Source organism: Canis lupus, chromosome 7, assembly GCF_011100685.1.
Source record: "Canis lupus familiaris isolate Mischka breed German Shepherd chromosome 7, alternate assembly UU_Cfam_GSD_1.0, whole genome shotgun sequence".
Taxonomy (NCBI): domain Eukaryota; kingdom Metazoa; phylum Chordata; class Mammalia; order Carnivora; family Canidae; genus Canis; species Canis lupus.
In genome coordinates, this window is record NC_049228.1 from 44,687,486 (window position 1) to 44,714,297 (window position 26,812).

At 41.9% G+C, this 26,812-nt stretch overlaps 1 protein-coding gene and 1 long non-coding RNA gene across 2 annotated transcripts in view; one reads left to right on the plus strand and one right to left on the minus strand.

Moving 5' to 3' along the window:
- Positions 1–26,812, plus strand: part of LOXHD1 (lipoxygenase homology domains 1) — a 164,599-nt gene that overhangs the window by 34,138 nt on the left and 103,649 nt on the right. Inside the window, exons 5-8 of the mRNA XM_038543364.1 lie at positions 1,634–1,732; positions 7,950–8,098; positions 16,701–16,824; positions 18,814–19,064. Of these exons, the coding sequence (XP_038399292.1) occupies positions 1,634–1,732; positions 7,950–8,098; positions 16,701–16,824; positions 18,814–19,064 (623 nt within the window). The remainder of the gene's footprint in view (positions 1–1,633; positions 1,733–7,949; positions 8,099–16,700; positions 16,825–18,813; positions 19,065–26,812) is intronic.
- LOC119876452 lies at positions 1,432–13,942 on the minus strand. Its single transcript, XR_005362424.1, has 3 exons — positions 13,813–13,942; positions 9,369–9,546; positions 1,432–1,709 (listed from the first exon to the last, which is right to left on the minus strand). It is a non-coding gene; the product is annotated as an uncharacterized LOC119876452 (long non-coding RNA).

Sequence of the window (26,812 nt, forward strand, 5' to 3'; positions counted from 1 at the left end):
CATATTAGTTTCAGGTATACAAAATAATGATTTGATACATGTATATAAGGAGAAAAAAAGTCTAGTTAACATCCGTCACCACATGCAATTACACATTCTTTTCTTGCAATGAGAACTTTTAAGATCTACTCTCAACAACTTTCAGATATGCAATACGGTTTTATTAATGATAGTTGCCATGCCGTACATTATAGGTCATGACTTACTTATCTTATAACTGGGAGTTTGTGCCATTTGACCCTCTTCACCCATTTTGTACACGCCTATAACCCACTCCTGGCAACCACCAATTTGTTCTCTGTATCTATGGGTTTGGATTTTTTGTTTTGTTTTGTTTGTTGTTGCTGTTTGTTTTTTGGATTCCACCTATCAGTGGAATCATGCTGCATTTGTGTTTCTGTAACTGACCTATTTTACGTAGCATGATGCCCTCAGGGTCCATCCATATTGTTGCAAATGTCAAGATTCCCTTCTTTTTCGTGGCCAAATGATATTCTAGTGTCTGTGTGTGTGTGAATAAGCACAACTTCTTTATCTGTCCTCCCTATGATGGACACTTAGGTTTTTTCCATGACTTGGCTGTTGTAAGTAATGCTGCAGTAAACATGGGGGTACAGATACCTTTCTGAGTTAGTGAAACACCTCTAATTTTTATGAACTTCCTGTATTGGGCATAAGAAATCTAAACAAAATTCTCCTACATAAAAAATAAGAAGTCATTGAAGGAAGGGAAAAGGAAAGGGAAAATTGCCTGAGCCCTTGGGATTGTTAGCACCCAAAGAAGGTCTAGAGGAGTCTTCCTTCATGCACCACACAGCAACCCCTGTCCCACTCTAAGGCAGTCTCCAGCTGAGGAGACCCAGGTAGAGCTCAGCCTGTTGTCAAGTTTGCATTGAATCCCATCCCCCCACAAGGCCAAGGCCAGGGCTGAGGCATTTGGGGGGGGTTACAGTGCATGGGTTTCTGTTCAGCGGATGGGAGGAAGATACAGGAAGCAACACAGATATTTATGTGAGGTAACCACTAAGCATGTATTTGCTGGCTACTGTTAGTGCCTCTAATCTTTGCATTGGTTATGGTCCTGACAATTTACATATAAATTTGATTTTCATTTGGAGAATGTATTTTCCCCGATGAATTTTTACACTGTGATGAAGTGTGGAAAACAGATTGGAGAGGGCAGAGTAGATGTGCAGTGGGCCCAGTAGGAAACATTTCAATATCCAGGGGAGATCATCTGGTGGTCTGGTTCAATGTGGCATCTGGATTGGGATGATTCATGCATCCCAAGGCAGCATGTTAGTAGATGAAAACAAAAGTTCCCTTTACCTGATTTATGTTGCGCACACCATTTAGCAATGGCCATATGACTTTAGTTTTCAGCTTTATTGAGATATAACTGACAAATAACTTTGCATAAGTTAAGGTGTGCAGTGCATTGACTTGATACACATATATACTAGCAATGACCGTTTGGTATCAATGTCAGGCAACTTGTTTCTTACAGTGTTCTTGACAGCAATGGTGACACTATTGGAGGGAAGTATACATGGTGTGGTAGCTACCTTGGGACCTTTGTTCTTCTCTTTTCAGGAACCTAATGAGCTGAGGCTTTCTCTCTCCTCATTCCCAGGTAACAAGTACGAAGTCAGGGTGTACACTGGTGATGTCATTGGTGCAGGGACTGATGCCGATGTCTTCATCAATATCTTTGGAGAGTATGGAGATACAGGTAATGGGTTTGAAATCGTTTCTTCCCAAGCTATGCCCAGTTCTACTTCTTAGGTGGACTGTTCCTCCTACTCCTGGTGGAGGAAGGCAGCTCCAGTCTCCTCTGCTGAGCAATAATTCTTACGGTGTGGTTTTTCATGGCCCTCCCTGGACAGCAAGGTGCCCATCTTGTAAAATGTATGTGTGTAATGTGTTTTCAGAAAAAGATATTCTTGGGTTTGGGGTCTATTTAAAATTGTTCTTCATCCTAGACTATGAATAGACCCAAGCTTTACATCACCAAGGACCTCATTCTCGCTTTCTTTATCTCCTTAAGCTCCATGGCCATCTTGAGTTATATTTTGAATGTGGCTGGGGATGGCCTAATTCAGAGCAGTGGTTTGGTGCAGAGTAGAATGGGGGCAGAGGATAGATAATTAGATTTGTCTTCATAGGTGAAGCAAGAACTGAGGACACAAACATGGTTCCTGGTGTTGGGAGGACATTCAGGCCAGTAGAACTGAGACACATGCTTCTCTCGTGCTTCTTCCAAGTTAATGTAATAACATAGGAGTTAGAAAAGCTACTGAAATGAGAATTTTGGCTGCAGTATATTAAAGAATTCAAAATGCATTGCTGATGTTAAGGAAAATGAGAAATCTCCAGGTGCCAGAAATGAAGAGGGAACTAAAAACCAAGGTATTAGCTATAAATCGGTGCTGGAGCTCTTGGAAGGAGGGAGCTTTCATGTTCAACAATCTACAGGATAGATTTTCATGCTCATTTGGGGTCAGAAAATAAGATTCTGTCCTGTATGAAGCAAGATAGGCAAAACTAGAACTACACATAAAGCCAGGAGCCCTGAAGGTTCACAGGAACATCTTCAGTGAAAAAATGGGCCAGGAAAAAATTTGTTCATCAGTACAATAACCTTATCTCTGCAACGGCTCTAGATTAAAGACATTTGTGGAGAAATTGTTGCCTTCTGCTCACACTCATGTGGGCTTGGTGTCTGATTTACATTACAAGTGTGATTTGAGACCCCCTTCTCCCAAGCACAGAAAATTGGTTCCATGCCAGTAATACCTTTGGTGCTTGCAGAAGCATTTGCAAGACTGCATGAGAATCCCAAAGATAAGATACTGGAGATGAGTTCACTTTCAAAACTACAAAACACTCAAGTGGAGTACTCAACACGTAATCCAGTATGACTAAACATTAGTGACAATAAGATTAAATGCTCAAGAATTTCAGATAATAATCTGAGAAAAGCCATAGTTTAAGTATATTTAAATGGACTACAGACATGAACAAAACAATTGAAGAAAACAACAAGGCACCGTGAAAAGCACAGAAAACAGAAATATGGTAGTTATTAAATATAAACCCTTGCTGATGTTAAACAACATAAGTAGAAACCACTGAATAGAGACTTAAGAATTGCAACACAAATATGGCAAAATACTCAGAGCAGAGACATGAAGAGTTAGAACATACAAATGAGAGGTCATGAGTGGTGAAGAACAGAGTAAGTTCTGATAGATGTTGAGCAGGAGTTCCAAATAGAGACTAGAATAGGGAAGAGGAAAATTTTGAAGAGATAACTGCTGAAACTTTTTCGAAATTGAGCAAGGATATGAATTTTCAGGTTAAAGTAACAGAAGGAATCACTGAGCAGGATAAAGAAAAAAGAAATCCACATTTAAATACATTGTGGTGAAACCAGAGGCACAGAGAAAGATCTTAAAAGTCACCAAATTTGGCAGATTGTTTGTCTTCTACAAAAACAATTAGATAGCAAATTCCTATCAGCTACCTATAAAAGGTCATAAGTTCATAGAATAATAGCTTTAATGTTCTGAGCAAATATATATATATATATATATATATATATATATATATATATATATATATATATATATAATATCAGCTTAGAATTCTATGTCCTGATAGGATACCATTCCAGAGTGAGGGCAAAATTAATGAATTGCCATGCAAACAAAGAGAAATAGGGTTTATCATTCATTGACCTATACTTTAATTTAGGTCAACAGCTGCTGAAGAACATACTTTAAGAAAAAGGAAATCATATCCACAAGAAAGGTGAAGCAAGAAAGAAATTAAGCAAAAATACTGTAAAAATTATTTAACAAAGCTATGCAAGCATTGACTGTAGTAAACAATACTAGTAATGACTATTATCAGGGCACGAGAAAAAGTGGACCCCAAAATACTAAAACACAATAATCTTTGAGAAGGAAGGAAATAATGAAAGTTAAAACATAATTAGGTTCTTGGTCACAGCTCATCCCACAGTGATAAGAGAGTAGAAGTATTGATGAACTTTAAACTTCAATAAGTCAAGGATGTATAATAAAACTGTAAAAGTAACCTCCCCCCACAAAAAATAAGAAATGTATAACTTCTAAACAAGTAGAGGGAATAAAGCTTCAATTAATCCAATAGAAGTTAGGAAATGAGGAAAGAGAAGCAAAGAAAAAGGATGGCTAATAATAAAATAAAATAAATGTATAAATAATCATAATAAATAGAAATAAATTAAAATCATCAGTTAAATAGTTATTCTCATATTAAATGAAAAGAAATAAAATTCAGCTTAAACATATGATGCAGAAGGGCTAAGAATAAATAAAAAGGAATGAAGTGTATTAGGAGCGTGTTGATGACACAGAAGGTGGTATAAGTATATTATCTGTCAAATTAAAACCTTAAGGCAAAAAACACTTTGTTAGAAATAAAAGTATATCAGACAATGGCAAAAGGAACAATTAACCTAGGAGATGTAATAACCCTGAACTTGCATACATTTTACAACATATTCCCAAAATATGTGAAACAAAAATTAACAAAATTCCTGAAGAAACTTGACAAATATATAGTTACAGTGGAAGATTTCAATACAGCACTCTCAATAATTAATAAGTAAAATGGATGAAAATTTAGTATGGTGCAGAAGATTTTAACTACATTGTTAATAAGCTTGATCTACTGGAATTATGCAGATTCCTGTGTCCAATTGGTAGAGAATACACATTCTTTTCAAGCACATAATGACCACATACTAAACCACAAAGCAAGTCTTAAACTGAAATTAGTCAGTAAGATAGACACACATTCTTTGATCTTAGTCAATATAATTAGAAGAAACTCCAACCTCTCACCCCACTTAGAAATAAACTTTAATTGTCATAAAAAATTGTAATCATCTATAAAATCCAGCAGGATTTACAAATCATTAGAATCAATGGGAGAGAAAATTTATTGAAGGTGCTGGATACAAGATTAATATACAAATCTTAATAAAAACAACAAACAAACATTTAATTTAAAGACACACAATTCATAGTAGCAGTTATAAGATGCCTAAGTAAAATTCTGACACAAGAGCTTTCTGGAAAGAATATAAATATTTATTTGAGGATATATAAGAATATTTGAATGGGAGAAATATGTTATGAAAAGTCTCAGATACATTAAGAAGCCAATTTTTCCCCAGATTATCTTATAAATGCAATGCAATTTCAGTCACATTTCCAAAAGGCGGTATCCCACTGCTTAAGCTGCTAATAAAATTCCCATCCATAAAGGCTAACTATTGCGAACACTGTTTTGAATAATGAAAATGATATTAATAAGTGAGGGTATTTACTCTGCCAGATATTAAGACACCACAGATCTCTAAACTAAAACAGTGTGATGTATTGATAGAAGAAGAAACAAATAACTCAGTAAAACAGAATAGAGCCTAAAAACACACACAGAGGCAGCGTTCTAAATCAGAAAGAAAGGATGACATATTCAATCATCGGTGTGCAGACAATTGTCTTACCATATGAAGAAAGATAAAATTAGATCTTTTTACCTTTCACCATTCACGAAAATAACTTCCAGATGGGCTTAAGACTTAAATGTGAAAAAGCAACATTGTGAAATTTTTAGAAGAAACTTTAAAAGAGTGCCTTTTGAATTTCAATTTAAGATAGAGTCTCCTGAAAAATTCATGGAAAGCACGAACAACAGAGGAAACTACTGATGAAGTCCATTAAGACAAGAAAAATGTCTGTGTGATAAAAGACACCATAGAGGAGAAATGATTAAAAAAAAAACATAATGAAGTATATGAACAGAAAAAACTACAGAAGAGCAAGGTGTACATGGCCAATGTATATGGGTGGATCTCTCCCCCCCCATACACACACACACACACATATATATATATATATATATATATATATATATATGAACAGTATATATGTTTAATCTCTCCAAATGAGAGAATATAAATTAAGATCACAATGAGATACCATTGTCTGCATATTGAAATAAAGATTTTAAACTACATGTGTTAATAATGATGTGGGGAGTGAGACCCGTCCGACACTGCTGGTGGTGGTAATCGATGTAGAGCAACCCTGGTGGAGGGCAGCATACAATACCTGACACACTGAAGGTGAGCACACCCACAACCCAGTGACAACTCAGAGCGGTTGTCACAGACATGCCACAGCAGGCAGGTGTGAGGGAGTCTATGCACTGTTCACAACAGCAGAAACCTCAATGTCTATCAGTAGAAACATGAGAGTGTTGTCTTTGTATGATGACTATTACACAGCAGTTGCATGAACGAACTCGAGTTACTAGCATCAACAGGGTGATCTGAAGAGCAGAGAATTAACTAAAAGGAAAGTCAGTTGCACAGGGCGTGTGGTGATGGGAGCGAGAGCAACAGCCTCCATCACGGACACAACACCTGCCCTGGGCAAGCGCCGCCACCAGTGCTTGGTGGGTACCGAGTCAGTTCATCCTCACAGCGGGCCCTGTGGGGTGGTGCTGTTAGCAACCCCGCTGAGACACCTGGGCACTGGGATGTTATTTATGCAAATTCCAAAACATGCAAGAATAGTACATTTTCTTTGTGGATACGTCCACGTGCGACCAAAAATTCGGAGAAGATGCAGATCGCTTGTGGGTGGGTGTTTATTTGGGGGAGGGAGTAGTGGAGGCAGAGTGGCCGGTGAGCCTTTAGACCTGGTGTCTCTTCTTTGAAAGAGAGGAAAGGTCTGAGCCTATTAGGCAGAGTGTTAGCATCTGTTCTGCCTCTGAAATCTGGTGGTGGGTGTATAGATGCCTCAAACTACTTTCTGTAAGTTTGAGTTGTTGCGGTTTAAAATGTAGAAAGTTATAAAGAATTAAATTTTAGAAGAGAAGTCCAGTTGATGGCATCAGCATGAGGCTGGTGCTTAGGTGGGGCTGTAAGTGTTAATATGACCTATAAGCTTGGGAACATAATAATGGAAAATTGCAAAGTAGAAAGAACAGGCTAGAATGGATCCTAGTGACGTGTTTATCACCCGTGTGACCTCTGGCATGTTATCTGGCTTCTCTAAGCCTGTTTCTTCATCCACAAGACAGAATTAATAATATCCCCTCTTGGATCGTGGTGACAAAAGAAAAGAAAAAAAAATCTCTGTGGAACTCGTGTGTCTGCTGGTAGCTGTCATCATTGTTTTCCAGAAAATGAAGCAGGTGTAAGGAGGTCTGTTGGCTGTCAGGGTCCCCACATAGCCCTGGACCACTTCCCATGGTGATGTGCTCCCAGTTCAGGACAAGTGGCAAGACCTCAGTTCCAAGGATTTGGGGGGTGCACATGGGGTTGGCAGGATGGGAACTCCAGACCAAGGCAGAAAGCAGAGCCCAGTTATGGGACCTGGGGACCTGGGCACAAGCCACATGCAGGGCAAGTTTGGAGGGCTTTACAGAGCCCAGAGATCTCAGGATAAAGCTATCCTTGTTGACTTTATTTTTTTTTTAAGATTTTATTTATTTATTCATGAGAGACACCCAGAGAGAGGCAGAGACATAGGCAGAGGGAGAAGCAGGCTCCATGCAGGGAGCCTGATATGGGACTCGATCCAGGGACTCCAGGATCGTGCCCTGAGCCAAAGGCAGGTGCTGAACCACTGAGCCACCCAGGTATCCCATCCTTGTTGACTTTAAAAACAGAAAAAAATTAACATTATTGTTAGAGTAGTTTTAGGTTCACAGCAAAATGGAGTGGAAATAGAGAAAGAACCCCACCCCCACCCCCTGCTGCCCACCTCCCACTCTGTTGACTTTGGAGACCACCCTCCCGTGAGCAGACCAGTAAGCTTTAGACAGTGGGTTCTTTCTCCTCCTCTGGTCTCCTTTCTAAGTTTCTTGCCTGTGTGTGCACACAGGGGAGCGGAGGCTGGAAAATGAAAAGGACAACTTTGAGAGGGGAGCTGAGGACAAGTTCACACTGGATGCTCCAGATCTGGGGCAGCTGATGAAGATCAACATTGGCCACAACAACAAGGGCGGGTCTGCAGGTTGGTTCCTGTCCAAGGTAGGTCCAACTGCCCGACTCTGGTCCCTGTGGCCCGGGACGGGGAGTTCTGCTTCTCAGAGGCCACATTTCAGCCCTAACCTCCTTCTCTTGGGCTGTCTGCCTCCGCTCTTCTACCTACACCTGTTGGCCAACCATGCTGCCTGACTCATAGCCTCCCAGACCCCATGCACGTTACCACCTTCCCAGAAAGCCCAGGGCTCTCATCTAAACGTAGCTGGGGGTAGGAGGTGGTGTCTGGGTGGCTCAGTTGGTTAGGTGTCTGCCTTCAGCTTAGGTCATGATCCCGGGGTCTTGGGATCGAATCCCACATCCCTAGGGTCCTGGGATTGAGTCCCCCATCGGGCACTTTGCTCAGCGGGAAGCCTGCTTCTCCCTCTCCCTCTACCTGCTGCTCTCCCTGCTTGTGCTCACTCTTTCTCAAATAAATAAATAAAGTCTTAAAAAAAATGTTTTTTAAACATAGCCAGGGCCTGATCATCCTCTACCCTGACTCCGGCCCACCAGAACCTCTCCCTCCCATGAATGCATGGAACCCTGCTGGCTTAGGGCATTCATTGGACCCCAATCAGAAGCTTTTCTGTGCTGCATCTTGGGCTCTTGCCTTGAAGCTCCTGCATTTAGGGGCCTTGTAGTGTTACCTACCCAGGATAAAGGTAGGAATCAGGAAGGAAACAAAAAGGCTTCTGAGAAGCCAACACATAATCTGGCTCAGAGTTTGTGAGGAGAACTTGTGGCCCTGGCTCTGTCTTGCCTGGCCCTGATTTTAAAGGCGAGATCCCTCACTCTCTCTCATAGCCGAGTGGTCATTACAATCCCTTCTAGCAAACTCTTGCCTGCAATTTTAAACCTTAGAGCAGAAGATTAGACAGGGAAAGAGTCATTGTCTTAGGTCGGTGCATTGAGAACCATAATGGGGACTCGGAGAAGATATAAAAAGCCAAAAGAAGATTCAAACTCCACAGAAGTCTGAGGTCAGTTAGGAAATGGGCTACCAGCCCTTCACCTGTATTTCCTTTCATGAGGCTATCAGTCTGTTTCAGCTCAGGACACAATGACAGAGAAGGCTTATCATAGAATACATTTTTGAAAAATATTTTGAAAAAGATCTTATTGCTTAAAACAGAGCCCCCTCTCCCAGATTTATAACAACTTGACTACGGAGAATCAGGCTGCCTGATAGGTCAGGTTTTGTTACTGCTTACCTTCATTACCTCTTACATCAGCAGTGTTTGCGATTATCTGACAATGGACATGCAGTGTTACATACCTGGAGCTTAGTTTTCACCTCTCATACAAAATCCAGATGTGGTCAGTTCAGGGCCAGTGCAGCTGATTTTAGGATACCTTCTCTCTTGCTGAGTTACCATCCTGGGCCCTGTGGCTTTCATCCTCCCCCTTGTTGCCTCATGGTCATACGGTGGCTGCTGAACCACTCGCCATCTTGTCTGTATTCCAGGCAGGAAGAGAAGGGAAGACCAAAGGGGAAAAACCACTTTTTTTTTTTTTTTCCCTGGCAAGCCTTACTTTATTTTGAGAGACACAATGCCCTCCTTGGGCCTCTGCCTACATTTCATTGGCTAGAAATGAGTCGTGTGGCCACCCTAGCTACAGCAGAAAGTGGGAAAAGGCTGGCTTTCCAACCTTTGTAGTAGAAATGGGCTAAGAAGGAGGAGCTCCGGAGAGAGCTGAGTGAGCACCCTCGTGTGTTTGCACATGCCTCTCCATAATTAGCCTGGACTGTCCTAGAGGGCCCCTCCCCAGCCCTTGGCCTGGGACAGGGCATGAATTGGTGAAGTGAGGAGTGGCCAAGATTCCTTTGGAAAGGAGGGGGGCTTGCCTGGCTCTGCGAGCAGCCAGCCTGGTGCCGAATGGGGTTCCAGGGGGCAAAATGCTCCTTGGATTGGAGAAGAAAAGGGGCAGGAGTCCTGACCGACCTCAGCCCCGGGCGGGGCGGGGGGGGGGGGGGGAGTGCGGGGGTGGTGGTGGTAAACCTCGTTGCTCCGTTCTGGGAAGGAAGCCAGTGGGGATGAAGACCTAGGGTTAGTGCATGAGCTGCAGGGTGCCTCCCAGGCCTGGTGGGGCCTTGCCAAGGTGTTGCAGGTCCCTTCTTGGTCACGTGGGCCCACACTCAGCTGACGTGTGCTCCTCAGACACTTCCCGAAGGACATAGGTTTGTGGGCCTGGGCAGGCCTCTTTGTCGTCTTCACACTCAAAGGAAATGGCAGCTTGGCAGACGAAGAACATTTTTTTTTTCCTTTTTTTTTTTTTTCCACTTAAGATATTGTGAATCTCCTTCCTCTGCCTTCTGAAATTTGATATTAAAGCCAAGAGGATTTTTGTTTCTTTCAGGATAATCTGTTTTATTTTGTTCTTTTTTTGTTTGTTTGTTTTCCAGCTGAGATGCTTATGGCATTTTTTTTGCCTTCAAATTTATAATAAAAAGTCTAAAAGAGGGGGGCTAGGTTAGTTCATTTATACTCCCATCTTCCCTTCCTTCCTTCCTTCCTTCCTTCCTTCCTTCCTTCCTTCCTTCCTTTCTTCCTACCTTCCTTCTGTTTGCTTTTGTTTTTCATTTCTCGGGGCCATGATCAGTCTTTACTTTGAGCAAAGGATGTTTATTTATTTATATTTTATTTTATTTATTTATAGCTTAGAAAAGAGGTCTCCTATTGTATACCGGATTCTTGCTTGGATGGCATTTGTTCTGGCCTCTTTATGGGGAGCACAAATGAGCCATTTATATAGGATCTCCATTCTCTGTTTTGCAAAGCTCTCAGCCTCCTTTTGGCTCCTTCCCTTCTCTGCTTTGCATTTGGTGAGAACGCCTCACATTCCCCCACCCCATCATCAATCGATCGATCGGCTCTTCCATACTCTCGGGTCCATTTCTTTCTCCTGTCAACGTGCATTTTAATTCTGAATGTTTCTGTGGCTTTTTTCCTTTTTAGTAAAAGTAATAGATATTCATTGTAAAAAGTGAGCAAATACAAATAAACAAACAAACAAACAAACAAAAAATGAGATAAACCTAAATCACCGTGATTTCACCACCCAGAGATAAGCCGTATTCATATCTTGGTGAGTATTCTCCAGCTATTTTTCTATGAATTAATATACATTTATCTTTTTTTAAAAGATCAGCATCCTGCAGATCATCGTAAACACAGTGTTTTATAAGCTGCTTCATTTCCACTTCAAAATAGAACATGCGCACCTCCCTGTGTTGTTTAAATAGAATGACACGAAGGTTTTACAATGTAATTTTTTAATGAGTGCACTAGTATTTCAGGGCACAGATAGACCATGACTTATTAAACCAATCTTCTGTTGAGCATTCTTTTCCTCAGCATTACTGATCCTATAAACAGTGCAGTGACACCTGTTCTTGTAGCCTATCTTTATGCACATCTAGGATTACTTCTTAGGATAAATTCCCAGGCGTTGCTGCTCTTGATTTCCTTGATACCTTTCCTTCTCTGATCTAGTTCCCTTTTAATATCATCTTTTGTCTTTTCGGTGCAGCCCCTACTATCTCTAGAGATCTTTAGCCCTATTTCATAAAGACCCACTCTTATATCCCACTAGGCATGCCCACGTTCCTGAATCCTCATACTGGACGCTGTGTGAGGCCCGCGGCAGAGTTCTGCTCTCCTGATTGTTCAGACTGATGTTTCCACCTCGCCTCCCACCCTCCCCGTCTCTCTCTTCTTCCTTCCTTCCTTTCTCTTTTCTTATTTGCAAGTCAGACACTATTTTGCACCAGAAGGCCAAAGCAGGCCACATTCAGTGTGAGATTGACTGTTCTCTTCATGGCTGTATTGTGTGCAGGGGCAAGTTCAGGGCCCCACTTGCCCTCCCCCTCCCCCTGCCAAGGCAGGTGTCCCTCTCAAAGACTCATTGCCTTCTGTAAAACTCCTAGGAGCCTATTCCTAAAACTTAACACCAAACCAAAATGCCTCCTGGGGATAAGACATAAAATGAACTCAAGCACTTTGTAGGTCAGTGTGCCTGGAATTACTAGATATTCTCTTAAGGGAGGGAGGATTGAGCAGGGGGGGCTTTAGTTCCCAGGCAGGCGTGGGTGCAGGCTGGAAGCAAGAGGCTGGGGCAAAAGCATTCTGTGACTCTGCTGTGGACAGCCAGCTTGAGCGTCCTGCCTCCCCTGCCTCGGACCTCGGGCTGCCCCTCCACAGTTTGCTCCAACTGATCTGCTGGCCTTCAGCTCCCCAGGGACACCAATTAAATGGGGCTACTGAACTGGCCATGTTTCCATATTTGACACTTACGTGGTAAGTGCTCCTGGTTCTTGAAGTCACCAGGCTAGTTGCCTTGGACTTCATATGACATCCATTCCTTTGGCATTTGTGTATAAGGGCTTGGTGGGAGAAATCTAAAATCCAACCTAATTAACGCCTTCATAGGTGGGGTCTCCCTTCTAGTAGGCTGCCCACGTGTTCTTCTCAGCCCAGCCAGATGGGCCTTGGGGTGACCCCTTTCCCCCACTGCCTCACCCTCTCCTGGAGTTGCTGCGGGGGGAGGGGCTGGCATCCTCCTCTCCCCCAGCTCTTGCCTCTACCCATGGCTTGGGCCCCCACATCTGGTTAGTCCACAATTTTGATCAACTCAAATGGCCAGTTCCATTCAAAGACCACTTTAGAAGAGCAAGTGTCGAAAGATGGAGCGTCACGCACCAGTGGTCCTTGTCTGTGGTCCATCTGCTGCTGAAAAGAGACTGGCCCATGGGCCTGCAGCTCTTCAGTGGCAGGCCTGGTCCTTACCTCTGGTCCTCTGGACTCTCAGTCTGGATTCCCTCCACTATGCCACGTGTTAGTCCACATGAGAAGATTGCCTGCTGCCTGCTGTCAGGAGTAAAAGCGCAGCCTGAACAACTGGCTCTGGTGGGAAGCGGTGATAGAGACTCATGGAGTTGATTTTAGGGATTCAAGAAGCCAGTGTGTCCTTCTGTTACCGGTTCAAACTCAATAGTCAACAGCATTTCTGCGGCTACTGACTGCGGCTGTTATAATAAGTGTTGTTCTGTTCCTTAAAAGATTAAGACAGGTCCCTCAAACCATCATCCTTACTTGTAGCCTTCTATCCCAGACTTTCAGGGAAAGCCCAGCTTTCAGTGAACAAACGTGCTGTCTTGGGAGTCCCACAAGTAGAGTAGTGTTGATCAAACCACATTTTCTGGTTTGGACACGGGGAATCAGAATTACCATGACTTTAATGCAAAGCAGGCAGAGATGAACGTCTTGAATAAGGTATGAACAGAGGCTGTGGGGGCGAGCCGTGACTCAGTGGGCATCAGGGGTCCACTGGAGTTGGGCCATGAAGACAGGTAGGGTTTTGCCAGGAGGGGCAGGGAGGAGGAACTGGGTGGTGGGGCAGACCTATCGAATAGCTCTTGGCCAGAGCACAGGTCCAAGCAGCAGGAAATAATATTAGGGGGGTAGGTGGGGGTGGGACCTCTGCAGGCCCTAATCATCATGAGCCATCAGAGGTCTTTCTTGGCTCTGGTCTGAGGTGGGCCTGAGGGAGTGGGTATACGGGTAGGCTCAGTGGAGGAAAGAAAGAACGTCAGGGTGTCACCGTTCAAATGTTGCCATCTACAGTTATTTATATCATGTGACCTAGTTTTTTTTTTAGTGTGATGCTGAGACTTGGAGGGTGCGGGGAAGGATAGCCTCATGACAGGGAGGAGATCTCACCTTCTGTTGGGGGCCTTGGTTTCCCCCATAGAACATTCTCTCACTCTGCCTTGAGCCCAGGTCTTCCCTGCTAACTCCTGCATGCTGAGGTGTGTTTTAGAGCGGGTTCGTAAGCTCCCCAAAGTCTTCCTCCTCCTTTCATTCTCCTGCACCAGAACTTACCTGGGCTTTGCCCTATGACCTTAGAACGTTGAAAGGAAGCCACAGTTCAACCGTGCTGCTTGGAATGTGGCGATGGCTTCTCACGGCTCACGGGCCATGTTTCCCGGATAACATACGTGCATCTTTAAAGCAGAGGCTCGGTTTCTGCACTGTCCGCCCCGTGGCCGGTACACAGCGGGTACCTTCTGTGGGCCTCTCAGCCTGCGTGCACCTTGGGCTCCTGGGCACGCGGCCTGGAGGGAGGGGACCTCATCCTCCTCACGTTGCTCTGCATCAGGAGGAGAGAATTCACTTTGCACAGAGCAGGCCTCTTTCCAATCAGGTTCTATGAAACTGGGGGACGTTACTCCAATACAGAGCAAGGAGACCTGCTAGGGATCGCGGCTGACACGCTGCACCATCTAAAACCTACTGACCCCAGGCCCCACTCCATGTGCTCACGTGGGTGTGCTTATGCTGTGGGGGAGGGGGCCCGAAAGGCAAGCCCTGAGGCCGTGGATCATTTGGGTGTGTCTGTGAACCATGGTAGAGAACAGGGGACAGACGACCCCCGCTTGGCAGCTCTACCTTTTCCTCGTCTCCTTCACCATAGTGTAACCTTCTCGGCTTTTCCCATCTGCTGGTCTTGCCTTATGGCTCTGCCGTGCCCTTGTCACTGCTGAAGACAGTAACTTGTAGTGGCCAGGCCTCTCGGGCTGCCATCCATCTCCCCGCCCTTGGGGCTCATGACCTCTGCGCTTCCTGTCACCTCTGAGAAGGTACGGGCTTGTCTTCCAAAGGAGGATATTCCTTCAGGGGGTACTAACTCTTCATTTTTATTTGGTCATTGCTTTGGTCTGTCTGTCTATGTGTCACATGCACACACAGTCTCCAGGTGTGTGCTTCTTTCATCAGTCATGGGCAAGGGTGTTTCTATCTCCCTCGTCTCCAGGAACTAGCCCCCTCCAGCCTCATCTTGTAGATCTTGTGGCCTAGAGTTTTCGTAGATAATTGTTCCCATATTTTAATATGTGTCTGGAAATTTTTTAGAGCTGTTCACAGACTCTTCTACCTTTGGTACCAGCACTTAAGCTTTTATCTTCTCTGTCGGCCTTTCTTTCTATTTAGTGTTTTTGGAAAATCTAGGTTTTAGAGTCTTGGTGGTTATTCAAAAAGTCTGTTCAAATATGATCTCTTTCCTTTGTGATTCAGCTGGTTTTGTCCTGTAGAGGTGTAGAGTGGTACACTTTCTCTTTTTCAGGTGAGCTAAACTTGTCAGGTCAAGAAGTTCCATAAACTTTATTGGTGATGACACCATGCGCTGTAAGGCAGGCACTCTAGGGCTCTCGAAGTAATGGCTGGCACATTAGTCTGTGAATATTTAAAGACAGAGATGGTGAATCTGTGCATTTAGGTTTATTAGTAGATTTGACAGCTTATTGGTTAAATTATGTCCTATCTTTCTTCACTTTGCTTTTCCAACTCTGTGAGAGTCAGAATAAGGGAGATTAGGCCTCAGACCTTTGTCATTGACTCCCCAACCTCCCCCCAACACAGAGACAAAAGCTGCAAAGGAAATGTGCAGGGAGGAGGGTTGGGAGACCCTAGACTTCGGCAGCAGGACCCCCTCTGGGCTGTGCTATAGCCGTCTCCAGGCGCTCTGCTTGAAAAGTACAGACAATCAAGTCAGCAGGCTCTGAAGGGGAGACTCACACCACCCAGACTCACAAGGGACTGGTTCATAAACCAATGCCCGAGTGTTGATTTATCTGAGGAGAGAAGCCTGGTAGGACAGTGGCTTCTAGGCATTGGCTCAGGCCGCTGGCTCCCCCTGGGGGGTGGTGTCCTCAGGAAGACAATTCTCAGCTCTGAAAGCTCCTTTACAAACACAGGATTAGAACAAGGTGAGACACCTTCAGGTAGCCTATGTGTGCCCTGTTTACATGCTGCAGACACTTCAATATTAGGAAATGGGTCTTTCATTGAAATCAGAGTCCCCCCTGCAACCTCTTGGGCAGTCTTAGGAACATCTGGGCAGACACTTCTGTGTTTCAGCTCACCCTGTGTGTCACCAGATGCTTCTGCCTGCATGGTGCTAGGACTGAGGACGTGTTCTAGGCATTATCTTAGAGTGGGTTTTCAGTTGGCTTCCTGGGACACTGGGGAGGGCCTCCCTCGGCCCTTTTGCAAACTCTGAAAGACACCCTCACCTCAGCCTGGCCGGTCTTGCTTACTTGTGAGTGCCCTGAAGGAAGCATTCCAGATGGCTGACTCCACTGGCTTCCCTGTTCCTGTCTGGTGTCTTCTGACCTGATCACCAGATCCTGGGATTCTGTGTGCCTGGTGTGGGGCTCGTAGTTCTCCTTGTGTGGACTCTGTTTCTCACCAAGAAGGTTGGGATCCCAACCTTCAGCAGGTAGGGAAGGTGATGCTCTGGTTGCAGTCCGAAAATCCAGCCTCACAGGTGGGTCTCCTGGGCCGCAACCTGCTGAATTCCCTGCATCCCATTTTTAAAATGATCTGCAGCAGAAGAGGGCCCAGTCAGTCATTCACGTAGGAGGTAATTGTCAGTCATCCCATGCGCCTCTCCGTGCTCTGCAGTGGGCATGTCCTTGTGATAAGATTTTCTTGGGCCACCAAGAAGGGGAGCTTGGATTCTTCGAGGGCACTCAAGAGGTGGAGGGACTTGATCCCCAGGTGTGTCCTCACTGACCCTGGTCTTTCCCTCTCTCCCTTCTCTCTCCCAGATTATCATTGAAGATATTGGGAACAAAAGGAAATATGATTTCCCACTTAACCGTTGGCTGGCCTTGGACGAAGATGATGGCAAAATCCAAAGGGATATCTTAGTGGGTGGAGCTGAGACCACAGGTAGGACCTATGAAAGGGGAGGCCCGTTTGGCTGATGTTGCACTTTCTGCTGGAGGCTCAGTGTTCTCATCTGTGGGCCTGGAGGTCTGTGACCAAGTGGGAGCTATAGCCACTCCTCCTGCTCCTGAAAGTGTCCTGCTCCTTTGGGCTGGAGCCTGTGGCTCTGCCGATGCCAGAGGAGGTGGGGAGATGGCCCTGAGGACATGCTGACTTCCCAGGGCATAAAGCCAGAATGTGAAGGCCTACTGTGGATGTTTACGAGCATATGGATTTGCTCTTAACTCCTCCTACTATTGAGCACTTGCCAGACTCTGGGATCCCTGCGAGACACCTGACCTGTTCTGGCTCCTTTAATATGGTGGCCCTGTAGTGTAGGAACTGTTACTGCCCCCATTTCACAGATGAGCAAACTGAGTCACAGAGACAGGAAGAGGCCTGTCCAAGGTCACAGAGCTGGTGACAGATCCAGGATTTGGTCTGCCACCTGAACATCTGCCTGTTGTGAATTCCACAGAAAATCTGCAACTTCTAGCCAGGGGGTTCATGGATGTTTGAGAAAACCAGTGTCATGAATGTGTACCTCTGAGAACATGCTCTGCTGTGCAGCCTCCCCTTGCTCACCCCTACATAGGGAATAAGCCCAGGTTCTGGGGCACAGTCTGCACAGTGCTCCACGGTCTGGCTCCAGCTGACATATCCACCCTCCCTCCATCCATACACCTTACCCTCTTTCTTGAATCTATGGCCCAGACTGTTAACCTCCTTCCCCCTTGTCCACTTGTCTTCAGCTCGGCTTCCCCCCACCCCAAACCCCCCCCCCACTGGTCTTACTCTTTCTCTCTCTCTCTCTTTAGAACATATTTCTGCTCTGCTTGTGATGCCAGTTCTCTTCCCTGTGCAGCCATCCCTCCCTCTGAACCCGCCCTCCCTGGACAACATTTACACAGACCTCGACAGCTCTCAGGAGATCCAATGTTTCCCTGCTCCAACATCTTTCAGCCTCACATGTCCTTTGTAACTGAGGTTTATAAATTATTTACTTAAAAACAGATACCAGATGGGTCTGCTATGACCCCTTTCCCACATTTCTCTTGCGTCCAGTGGTGGAGGAGCAGGAGGCATGGCCATCAGAGGCAGGGGATTGCTGGTAGTCTGGGCCATGGGCATATATATGTTCTAGGTTTCCTAGGCTCTGGGGCTGAGGGGAGGTTGAGGAGAGGGGAGCGGGGTGTGTGCCCCCACGGAAGAATGAACAAGGACCAAAGTGCCATTGGCTTAGACTCCGGGACAAAATGAAAGGTGGCCAGACCTTAGCAGAGTTTCCTGTCCAGATATTTGTTTTTGGTGTTTTCTCTTTCTCAGTCCCATCTCAAGGCTTAATTGCCCTTTGCTGGCTCTTGCCCAGAACTTCGTGTCCTCATCTTGCCTCCTGACTGATGAAAACCCCAAATGGCCCACCAACAATGTTCCCTCCTTCCTTCACACCCCCTTCATCCCGCCATGTGAGGCAGTGAAGGGGAGGACATTAGTGCCCTCTATTAAAAGTTTCCTTTTTTTAAGTTATGAGCAAAAGAGCAAGCGAAATGAATTAGATAGCCCTGAATATAAATCTCTGTTAATAGAGTTGACTGTTATAATTAAATCAGACATAACAGAATTCATCCGGCAGCTATTAATATTACGCACGTGGTAATTAATGTTAATAACAAGTACTATTCTTAGCCAACTCAAATTCTCGTTCTCTTTTTTAGTCTTTGTAAGGCAGGCTGGAAGCTTCTTATAGTAATACCTGTAGTTTATTCCAAAACTCAAATACATTGACACACAGACTCTGAAAAAGATAAATGAGGGGCACTGGATGTCATCTGGGAATGAGAGTGTATGGAGGAGGGAGGGCTTAGGGAGGCGGTGGTCAGGGAGGGGAGAGTGTGGTGGGATTTTGTAACCAGCTGGCGCTAACCTTCCCTTCCCCTGTGGCTTCTACACCAGCTATCTCGTACGTTGTCACCATCTTCACGGGGGATGTCCGGGGGGCTGGGACCAAATCCAAAATCTACTTGGTCATGTATGGGGCCAGAGGGAATAAGAACAGCGGCAAAATCTTCCTGGAAGGCGGTGTGTTTGACCGTGGCCGCATGGACATCTTCCACATCGAGCTGGCTGTCCTCCTCAGCCCCCTGAGTCGGGTCTCCATCGGGCATGGCAATGTGGGCGTCAACAGAGGCTGGTACTGTGAAAAGGTAAGGGATGCTCCCAGTGAGGGAGGCCTTTCTTGATTCAACCCCTTGCTTTTTTAACTTACAAATAGAAATGCTGCCCTGCTTCCTGCTTCCCGCTTCCTCTGGACCAGTGACAGACCACATGGGCAGTCCCTTTCATGGGGGCAGTTGGCTTGGTAGCACGCCCATCCACCTTGTTTTGCTTATGGTCAGGAATGAGGGCTGTTCTGCGCATGCATCCAAGGGCCAAATGCAGGTGCTAGCTGGTAGTTATAAGCTGTCCAGCTTCTTGGTGTCCTGTTTCACTTCAGCTTATGAATCTCTCAGTCAACAAGTATTTTTGAAAATGAGCTTGCATGGTGGGATACGTATGCTTGAAGATGTATACACAGTAAAAGTAAGATAGAGACAATATGAAAACAAATGTCAGTCTTGTTGACCTTCCAACTTAAGATATAGAACATTTCCAATACTCTTGAACTGCCACCGTGTCCTTCTGAAATCATAAAATTTTATTTTCCCCAAAGGGCATGTGAGTTGTGTTTACGTATATGTTGTTTGTAGCCAGCAGTTTTCAGTCAACAGTATGCATCAGAGATTCATCCGAATTGGTAACAGGTGCTATAGTTCATCCGATGTCCCATCCATTCCGTTGCATGAATCCATCACCATTTGTCTGTTCTCTAACTGACGGAAATTATGTGGTTGTGTTTCCTGATTCTTGCTGTTATAAAAAATGCTACCATGACATTCTCGTGTGTTTATCTTTGCACAAATGTACAAGAGCTTCTTGGAAGGGAAAATCTAGGTCACAGGGTAAGTGAATCTTCAGCTTTGCCTGATAATTGCATTTTCAAAGGAGGCCAGATTGCTTTCCAAAGCAGTTCATTCTATTCCTCTCCCGTCAGATGTGTGTAAGAGACATTTTACTCTATACCTCCTCATCAACACTTGATGTTGCCTGAATTTTTCATTTTCACCATTTCAGAGGTTATAAAATGAACTCACTGTGGTTCTAATTTTTATTTTCATGATTACTATTAAACTTGAATATCTTTTCATAATTTTATTGGCTATTCATGTTTCTTTGTATATAAAATGCCTGTTCATGGTTGTTTTTTTTTTTTCTGATTTTTCTATTGACTGATCTATCTTTGAATTTACTTTTAGTTCTTTATTAAATCTGGATACTAATCCTTGGTTGATGGTGTATGTTCAAGTATCTTTTCATAGTTTGTTCATGGTGTTCTCTGGGGAAGAGAAGATTTAAGTTAGAGACAATCTAACTTATTAACTTTTGTCTTTATGGTTAATGTTTTTTGTACTGTCAAAAGAAATCTTACCTATTCTAAAGCTCTTAAGATATTCTTCTGTACTCTCTTCCAAAAATTGTAAAGTTTGAGGTACCTGGATGGTTCAGTCTTTTGAACATCCAACTCTTGGTTTTGGCTCAGGTCTTGACCTCAGGATCATGGGATCAAGCCCCACATCGGGGCATGCTCAGCACAGAGTCTGCTTGATATTCTCTCTCTCCCTTTCCCTTTGCCCCTCCCCCTGGTCATGCTCTCTCTCTCTCTCTCTCTTCCTCTCTCGCTCTCAAATAGGTAAATAAAATCTTTTTAAAAAAATTCTAAAGTTTGGTATTCCTATTTACATATTTACACCTTTAATCTACCAGGATTTGATTTTTGTGGGAGATAGGGGTCCAAAATTTCGTGTTTTTTTTTTTCTGTATAGATACTCATATGTCTCAGTGAATTTATAGAAGGGCTTTTTAAAACCTGGAATCCTCTTAAAAACAGATTCCTGCACTCCAACTCAAACCTACTGACTCAGAATTTCCAGTTAATCTGGATATTGAGATAATTCTTATCATTAAGGAAGCTTCAGAATCATTGATTTACTAAGTAGTAACTCTTCTCAACTGTTCTTGGCAACTTGGTCTTGTCAAATTCCTCAGATATATGGTTTTGCCTCTGAGCTTTCTTGTCTGTTCTATTTATTGATTGAATTTATTTCTACATGAATACAATACTCACTATCATCATTTCATATCTTATTCTAAGTCTTGCTATCTGCTAGGGAAAATTTGCCCATCTTATTCTTTTTTCTCAGGAATGTGTTAATATTCATGACCTTTAACCCTTCCATGGTAGTTTTAGAATTTTCCTGCCAAGTTCTATGAAGAACTGTGTTGAACAGAATTGATATCTGGCTAGTTTTTATATCTATGAACATTGTATACCTCTTAAAATTTAGGTCTCCTTTAACATTTTTCAATATAGTTTCATATTTTTTCTTGATAAAGGTCTTGCATGTCTTTGTTAGATATATTCATAGAGCCCTTACAATTTTTGTTGCTATTATATTTGATTTCTGTTTAAAATGTAATTTTAAATGTAAATTTTAAATGTAAATTTTTTAAATTACATTTTAAACTATTTGCTGATGTAGAAATAGAAGCAATTCTGTACATTGAGTTTACAAATAGCCATCTTACCAAACTCTAATTAGTTATAGTAATTTGTCTATAGATTTTTGGGAAAGTTTTTTTATAGGAAGTCATATTGTCTGTGAATGATGACAGTTTGGTTTCTTTCTTTCCAAAGCTTATATTTAATCTTTTTATTTGACCACATTAGAAGTACAATGCTGAACAGAAGGGTTAATACTAAGCATCTTTATTTTGGGTTTGATTTTAAAGGAAATACTTCTAATGTTCTACTTATTTAACTATGATTGTTGAGGGGTTTTGGTCGAGAGTCTTAGATTAGATGAAGGAAATTCTCTTCTCTTTCTGTATTGTTCAAACTTTTTGTCATGAATTGTTGAATTGTATCTAATGCTTTATCGGCACTTAGTGTAATCATCATAAAGCTTTTCTCTTATTAATTTGGTGAATTATATGACTGCATTTTCTAATGGCAAACCAACTGAATTTCTTTAAGACAAACCTGATCATAATGGATTTTAATTTTACAAGTTTCTGGAATTGGTTTGCCAAGATCTAAAATAAAATTTTTGTTGGGACACCTGGGTGGCTCAGTAGTTGAGCATCTGCCTTCAACTCAGGGTGTGATCCTGGGGTCTGGGATTAAGTCCCACATCAGGCTCCCTTTAAGGAGTCTGCTTCTCCTTCTGTCTATATCTCTGCCTTCTCTCTGTGTCTCTCATGAATAAATAAATAAAATATTTTAAGAAATAAAATAAATAAAATAATAAAATAAATTTTTTTTGTATGTTCATGAGAAGCATAGCCCTTAATCTTCCTTTTTCATCTCATCCTTGGCAAGTTTGATCCTGGTATGAAATGATAATTATTCTCTTTCCTAAAAGAAGGTGTATAAAATTGTAGTGATCTGTTTCCCAAAAGTTTGGTTCCAGTCTCTTGCAAAATTATTTGGGATTGTGTGTGTGTGTGTGTGTGTGTGTGTGTGTGTGTGTGTGTGAAAATACTGATTTAAACAAATTGTTTTTGTTTTGCTGGTCATAGAATTTCAGGCTTTCTATTTCTTCTTGAATCTGTTTTTTTTTAAAGATTTATTTATTTACTTTAGAGAGAGAATGAGAGAGCAAGAGACCAAGAGAATGAGCATACATGAACAGGGAAGGGGCAAAGGGAGAGGGAGAGAGAATCTTAAGCAGACTCTGCACTGAGCGCAGAGCTGTCACAGAACTTGATGTCACAACTCTGAGACCATGACATGATCTGGAACCAAGAGTCGGCTGCTTAACGAACTGTGCCATCCAGGGGCCTTTGAATCTATTTTATGAGCTATGTTTTTCTTGGAATTTGTGTATTCATAGATTCAATGTATTGGCACTTATGACCTCAGTCATATACAGTATTACTTTATCTTTTTAACCTCTGCTGCATCTATAATTATGACCCCCTTTTTATTTCTAATATCATTTGTTTATGCCTTCTTGCTTTTTAAAAATATTCCCACAAAATTTTATTTACTCTTTCTAATAATCAATATTTGGCTTTGTTTATATTCCATTTTATCTCTATTCCATTTTGTTAGTTTCTGTTCTTATCTCTTTTAATTTCTCTGAGTTTCTGTTGTTGCTGTTTTTCTAAATTCTTAAGTTGGATTCTTAGCTTATTAATTTTTAGCCTCCTTCTTTTCTCATATAATCATTTGACTATAACTTACTCTCGGAGTAGTACCCCACATGTTACAATATGGAATATTTTTATCATTCAGTTTAATTTTATTGCTCAACTGTGTTTGGGTATACTTGATATAAAACAAAACACACTGTTTTAAACCATGTAGTTCTGTGAATTTTAACAAATGCAAATACTGTGTAACTATTACCGGAATCAATATGTAGAAAGATTCAGTCTCTGTAGCCTGTTTCTTATGCTCCCTCTCAATCTCTATAACTCCAAGCATTAATCTGATTTCAGTCACGAAAGATTAGATTTGTCCTTCTAGCACTTAATATACATGGAATCATGCAGTATGTACTTGTGTATGTGTATGTATGTGTGTGACTTCTTTCACTCAGTACAGTATTTTTAATATTCATCTGTGTTGTTTTACATATTAGTGACTTATTCTTTTTATTGCTAAGTGGTATTTCATTGTTAGAATATATAACAATTTATTGATTCAGTCAACTGTTCATGTACATTTGGGCCATTTCCAGTTTTTGTTTTTTTGTTTGTCTGAGTTTTTCTTTACTATTATGAATAGAGCTGCTATGAATAATCATGTACAAGTCTTTGGATGAGCATATTTTAATTTTGTTGGGTAAATACCTAAAAGTGGAATAGCTGGGGATGCCTGGGTGGTTCAGTGGTTGACCATCTGCCTTCCGCTCAGGGTGTGATCCCAGGGTCTGTGATCAGGTCCTGCACTGGGCTCCCCACAGGGAGCCTGCTTCTCCCTCTGTCTCTGCCTCTCTCATGAATAAATAAATAAAATCTTTTTTTTTTAAATGGAATCTCTGGATCCTATGATAAATATACATGTAACTTTTTAAAAATCTCTGAAATGGTTTTCTAAGTGTCTATATACTGTTTTGTATGCCCTCTACCAATGTATCAGAATTCCAGTTGCTCCACAACCTCACTATCACTTGATATTGTCAATCTTTTAATTTTTTAGACACTATAATGGGAATTAGATATTATAAATGCATGATGACATTTAATTATGATTTTAATTTACATGCCTCTGATTACCAATTAGGTTGAACATTATTTTTATGTGCTTATTGATCATTTGTATGTCTTTTGTGAGATATCTTTTTCCTATCTAAATTTTTTATCTTTTTATTATCAATTTATAAGCATTATCCATGTATTCTTAATATAAGTTGTTTGTCAGATATGCTGTATCTACCTGTGGTGTATACATATAATCTCCCACTCTGTGACTTGCACTTTCATTTTCATAACAATACTTTTTGAAGAGCAAAAACTTTTAATGCCGATGAAAGGTAATTTGTTCATGTTTTCCTTTTATGAATTATGTTTTTTGGTTCTTATTATTTCACTTATAATTCTCCTGTGACCTATTAGTTATTTTGAGGTGTGATTTTTAGGTTCCAAATACATATTCTTTTGTTATATTTTGTTATTTATTTTTAATTTAACATCATTTTAACCAGAAAACATAGTCTGTATGATGCCATTTAAAAAGATTTAAAGTGGGATGCCTGAGTGGCTCAGTAGTTGAGTGTCTACCTTCAACTCAGGATGTGATCCCAGCGTCCTGGGATCAAGTCCTGCATCAGGCTCCCTGCTTCTCCTTCTGCCTATGTCTCTGCCTCTCTCTGTGTTTCTCATGAATAAATAAATAAAAGCTTAAAAAAAAAGATTTAAAGTAAATTTTACAATGTATGTTCAATTTGTGTATTCATTCCAAGAGCTGAATCTAAGATTTTGATTTTATATGTTAAATTCAGTTTAATACTTTTGTTATTTGAATTGTCTATTTCCTTACTAGCATTTTGTTTGATCTATTAATTACTAAGAAAGATGTGTTGCAATTTCCCATGTCAGTGGTAGATATTTCAATTTTTTATTGTAGAGGTAACAATTTTTTGCTGTACATAGTGTAAGGCTATGTTATTAAGTCCAGAGTTAGTATAGTCTCTTGGTGAACTGAATCTTTACTATAATCCAATCTGATGCCATCTATCTTTCAACTAGCAAATTTAGCCCACTTATATTTATTGTAATTACTGGCATATTTGTTTTTCTGCTTTTAGGGCTTTTGTTTCTTTTGGATTGGCTGTTTTTTCCCCCTTGGTAGTGAATTAGAAATTATGCACTATTTCTGGGGGTTTCTTTTGGTGGTTTGTGTGTGTGTGTGTGTGTGTGTGTGTGTGATTACTATTGCAACTTTACCATACATACTTAATGTAGCAAATCCAAAATTCAATCACCATCTCTACTTCTTGGATAATACAAGGATCTTTAAAATCTCTAATTACCCTGCATCTAGGTCACATGCTATATTTGCCTAGTATTTTAGCTATATTTGGAATTATTTTTAAATCCACACATTAAATATTGTTTTGTAGATTTACCTACATATTTGCCAGTTTGTTTGCTTGCCATCTCTTCTTGCATCAGACTTTATTTCTGCTGTTCATTTTCTTCTTTCTGAAGTATATGCTTCAGAAGTTCCTTTGGTTAGAATCTGTTGGTGATAGGCTTTATTTTTGTTCATTTGAAAAAAATTTTATTTCATTCTCATTCTTGAAAGATAATTTTAGAGTACAGAATTCTAGATTGAGTTAATTTGCACCCCATTGCCCAAGTATTTTCTGGTTTCTGTTAGTCTAATTGCTATCAGCTATCTTTTGTCTCCTGGTGCTCTTATCTTCTCTTTGTTTTTCACATGCTGATGCTTCTCTTCAATACATCTAGGTTTATGTGTATTACTCCTTATCCTGCCTGTGATCAGGCTTATAGTAACTGATTCTCAGGGGAGATTATTATTATCTGTCTGGAGCAAAGGCAGAGACGAAAGGCTTCACTTTGCAGATATTTCCTTGCCTACCTTTTTTCTGAGGGTGCAGCTCCTTCAAGTGTTTCTGCTTAACAGGGTTTGTAGTTCAGATCCTCCAGTTTGCAAAATGTAAGGCCTAGTCTCCTGCTTCTCAAGTGGCTATTGATTTCCTGAGTGTGTGGTATTGCCTTTTGCATTTGGTGCAGCACCAACTGCAGCATTCACGTATACCCGATCTCTTGGCTTCTGCTTACTCTGAATTTTGCTGACCCTTGTGCCTTTTCTGTAACTTCTTGTCAGCTCAACCATGTATATAAAAGGATATTTTGTGTTATTTATCTGGCCTATGGGTCTTTTGCAGTGGTGGGAAGCTTTTCAGACTACCTAGTTTGTTGTACTATCCAGTCCTGAAGTAGAACTTTTAACAAGTATTTTTAGCTATATTTGGAATTATACTTAGAACTATGTTTGGAGGAGCCATAAAGAGTGAGAACACACAACCTCAGCCTTTTAGGACTTTGCCATCTTGTTGATGAAACAAGACTAATACACACGTGGCCATTAGAGAACAATTCAGGAGTAAACTAGGGAGGAAACAACCGCAGGATTTGTTCAGAGGAAAGAAAGACAGACTGTTAAGTAATTATTGGTGATTAGAACTTTCTGTGCCCCCAGATCACCCTGCATGGGTACCCTCCAATTTTGTGTGTGAGTAGATCCATTTCTGAATATGGAGTTGCGTCAAATATTTAGAATAGAAGATGGAGCACAATAATGGGTCCTAGTAGACCTCAG